This window comes from Penaeus japonicus, unplaced genomic scaffold (genome assembly GCF_977035675.1).
Source record: "Penaeus japonicus unplaced genomic scaffold, GWHDUDI00000001_assembly GWHDUDI00000020, whole genome shotgun sequence".
Classification (NCBI taxonomy): domain Eukaryota; kingdom Metazoa; phylum Arthropoda; class Malacostraca; order Decapoda; family Penaeidae; genus Penaeus; species Penaeus japonicus.
The window spans coordinates 22,925,866-22,928,365 of record NW_028234422.1 but is presented as its reverse complement, the minus strand read 5'-3'; the positions used below and the strand labels follow the sequence as shown (position 1 = coordinate 22,928,365).

Below are 2,500 nucleotides of genomic sequence, written 5' to 3'. Positions count from 1 at the left end.
AGAATTTTGTTATTTATTATCATTATACTACTGTTTATTATTGCTATTTTTTAAATCAATAATGATATTGGTAATTCTCTTTATTACTATTTTTCAATATACTTTATAAGACGCACACAACCCATTCAATAGAGCTCGCTACCAATGTGCAAATCATTCATATTTTTTCCTGCGTAGTCGTTAATAGCTTGGCTTAAAGTTAATCCGCATCTCTCTGTTACAGGCCGGTAGATGATATGAATGGATGACCGGCTTGAAGCTGTGAAGACTTTCCTTGTGGTCTTTGTACATCATGGATGCCAAGCGCTGACTGGCATGGCTGTGAGAACTGAAAGCATTCATTTCTCGCGGAACCCACCATGCTAAGAGAGGGACGTCGAGACTGGCTTTCAACATCATTATAAGTTTCAGACGAAATGCGAATGTTCAACAGTATCTAGTCAATATCAGGAATCCCGAAGCAGAAGCGAATTCAAACCTTTCCGATCTCATTAGCATATGACTACGTATGTCTTCGGAGATTATGCTGAGAAAGAAAATCATTTCATCACGGGTGCTTATTTCTGAGACAACTTGATATCCAAAGTAAGAATGTTGTGAAATAAAGCTAGCATTGCCTGAGAGCAAAGTTAGTAATCAAGACACTAAAAGTATACTCTCCATCAAAACAAACAAACAAAAAGATCAGGACCACCACTCTCGTCTAGACTAACTATGCTGCCGTGGTTAGCGGGAAGTCGCGACTCAACTCGCAGTGAAGACGTCATCGCTCATTTTCCTAGAACTGCTCCATGTATCCCTATTTTCCCACCATCGACCCTGTACTCGAACGAAAACCTCCAACGGAGGGCCAATCCGGTCCTGCTAGGAGGCCATGCCTTCATGAGAGTGCAGCGAAGAAGCGAAAGTAAGGGATTGACGACTGCTATCAGCCCTTATCAGGACCAAGCCTTCGCTAGGCATACAGATATGTTTCAAGTCGCTAGGCATCCAGGCCAAAGCCCCCTTAGTCATATACACGTTTATCCACTTCCTTCTGCAGTCAACCCGTGCCATTACAGTAATCAAAGTTCTAGTGTAACTGCTATTTCTAGTCAAACTGACTTGCTCAAAGACAACAATCCTATGATTCTCACTCAACAAGTACATAATTACCATGGTTATGGAAACTTACCGCCTGTAAATGAATGCTCTTTAAAGAACTTATATTTCTCAGATCTCAAAAGTGCTAATGGCAAGTGCCAAGTCTTTCCTGAATATCCAAAAAGCCAACGATCCCCTGCTTACAGTGAAAGCAAAATGAAGGGGGATTGGCATGAAGCTGCCCGTCCATACCCATTGTCGAAATCATTCCGTCCACATAAACACACAGCCTCATCTAGTCCAAATAAGGAGGCATCGAGTATAGATTCTCAAAGTATCAGTCATGTAAGTCAAAAGGTTTCATCCTATTCAAGAGACGAAGACCAAGATGTGAAGGGATTGATGGCAGCTATGAAAGCTTCCTTTCGGCAGGACCGAAGGAAAAGTCCGGTGTATGATCATCCCATAAAAATGTTAACTGACAAAGAGCTGAAAGCTGTTCTCAAGCCTAATGACTACGATGAGCTCATGGGCCTCCTCAAGCTAAACATTGGTACCTTAACCTCAGCTTTTCAACAGTATGTAGACATGGACACAATAGAAGGATTAGGGAAACTATATAGTGTATATGTAGAGCACAGGACAAATTTTTTCACGAAGATACCGTTCTTTAAACATTTATGTTTAAGCGACAAGCCTCGTCTATTACGTCTAGCTGTGGCCATCAGTACCCATATCTCAGCTGCGCAACATATAGACGCCTGCACATATACGTGGCCACGTAATCACATGCTCCATGGAAGCTCCTGCTCACCAATCCTTTCGGCGTCAACACTTCGCCAGATCGTCTCACACGATCATTTTTTGACAATTATGAAGTTTTATACAAATTACTGTCACATTTACGCCGACCCTAACGTATCGTTGTTAACGGAAGTACTTTCCTTGTTCTATGATGAGCCAGGATTGAATGATCCCAGGTCTGCATCAACGGCTCGTAGTCATTACCTTGCCTTGTTGTCACGCTACCTAATAGCTGTACATGGATGGCAACGCGGCTCTGACATATTAAAAGTCATTATCAGGAGCCAGCGAGAAGCACGCCAGCTGACGGAGATACACCAATACATAGAATTCTGTGCGCAACCACCGCGAGAAAGCCTCACTGATGTCAGTAACTCCCTTGCTGAAAACTTCGTGAAAATGCGCTTATCCGTCCAAGATACTGTCAGGAAACACATCACCCAACAGCAGCAGGAACAAAAGCAGCCAAGTACCACTTTTAGCGTCGAAGATTCCTTGGTGTCTCCCGAACGCCGAGGCAATGATGCAGCCATCATCAGCAGCCTGTTATCAAGACTGGCTACTTGTGACGATCCAGAAATCCTAGCCTCTGCGAAACACCTCCTCCCGACAC

General features: G+C 43.2%; 1 protein-coding gene across 1 annotated transcript in view; it reads left to right on the top strand.

The window, feature by feature from the left end:
* Window positions 1-2,500, top strand: part of LOC122260422 (uncharacterized) — a 3,091-nt gene that overhangs the window by 113 nt on the left and 478 nt on the right. Inside the window, exon 1 of the mRNA XM_086548113.1 lies at window positions 1-2,500. This exon is cut by the window's left edge and continues 113 nt beyond it; it is cut by the window's right edge and continues 478 nt beyond it. Within this exon, the coding sequence (XP_086404239.1) occupies window positions 715-2,500 (1,786 nt within the window). The 5' untranslated portion in view covers window positions 1-714.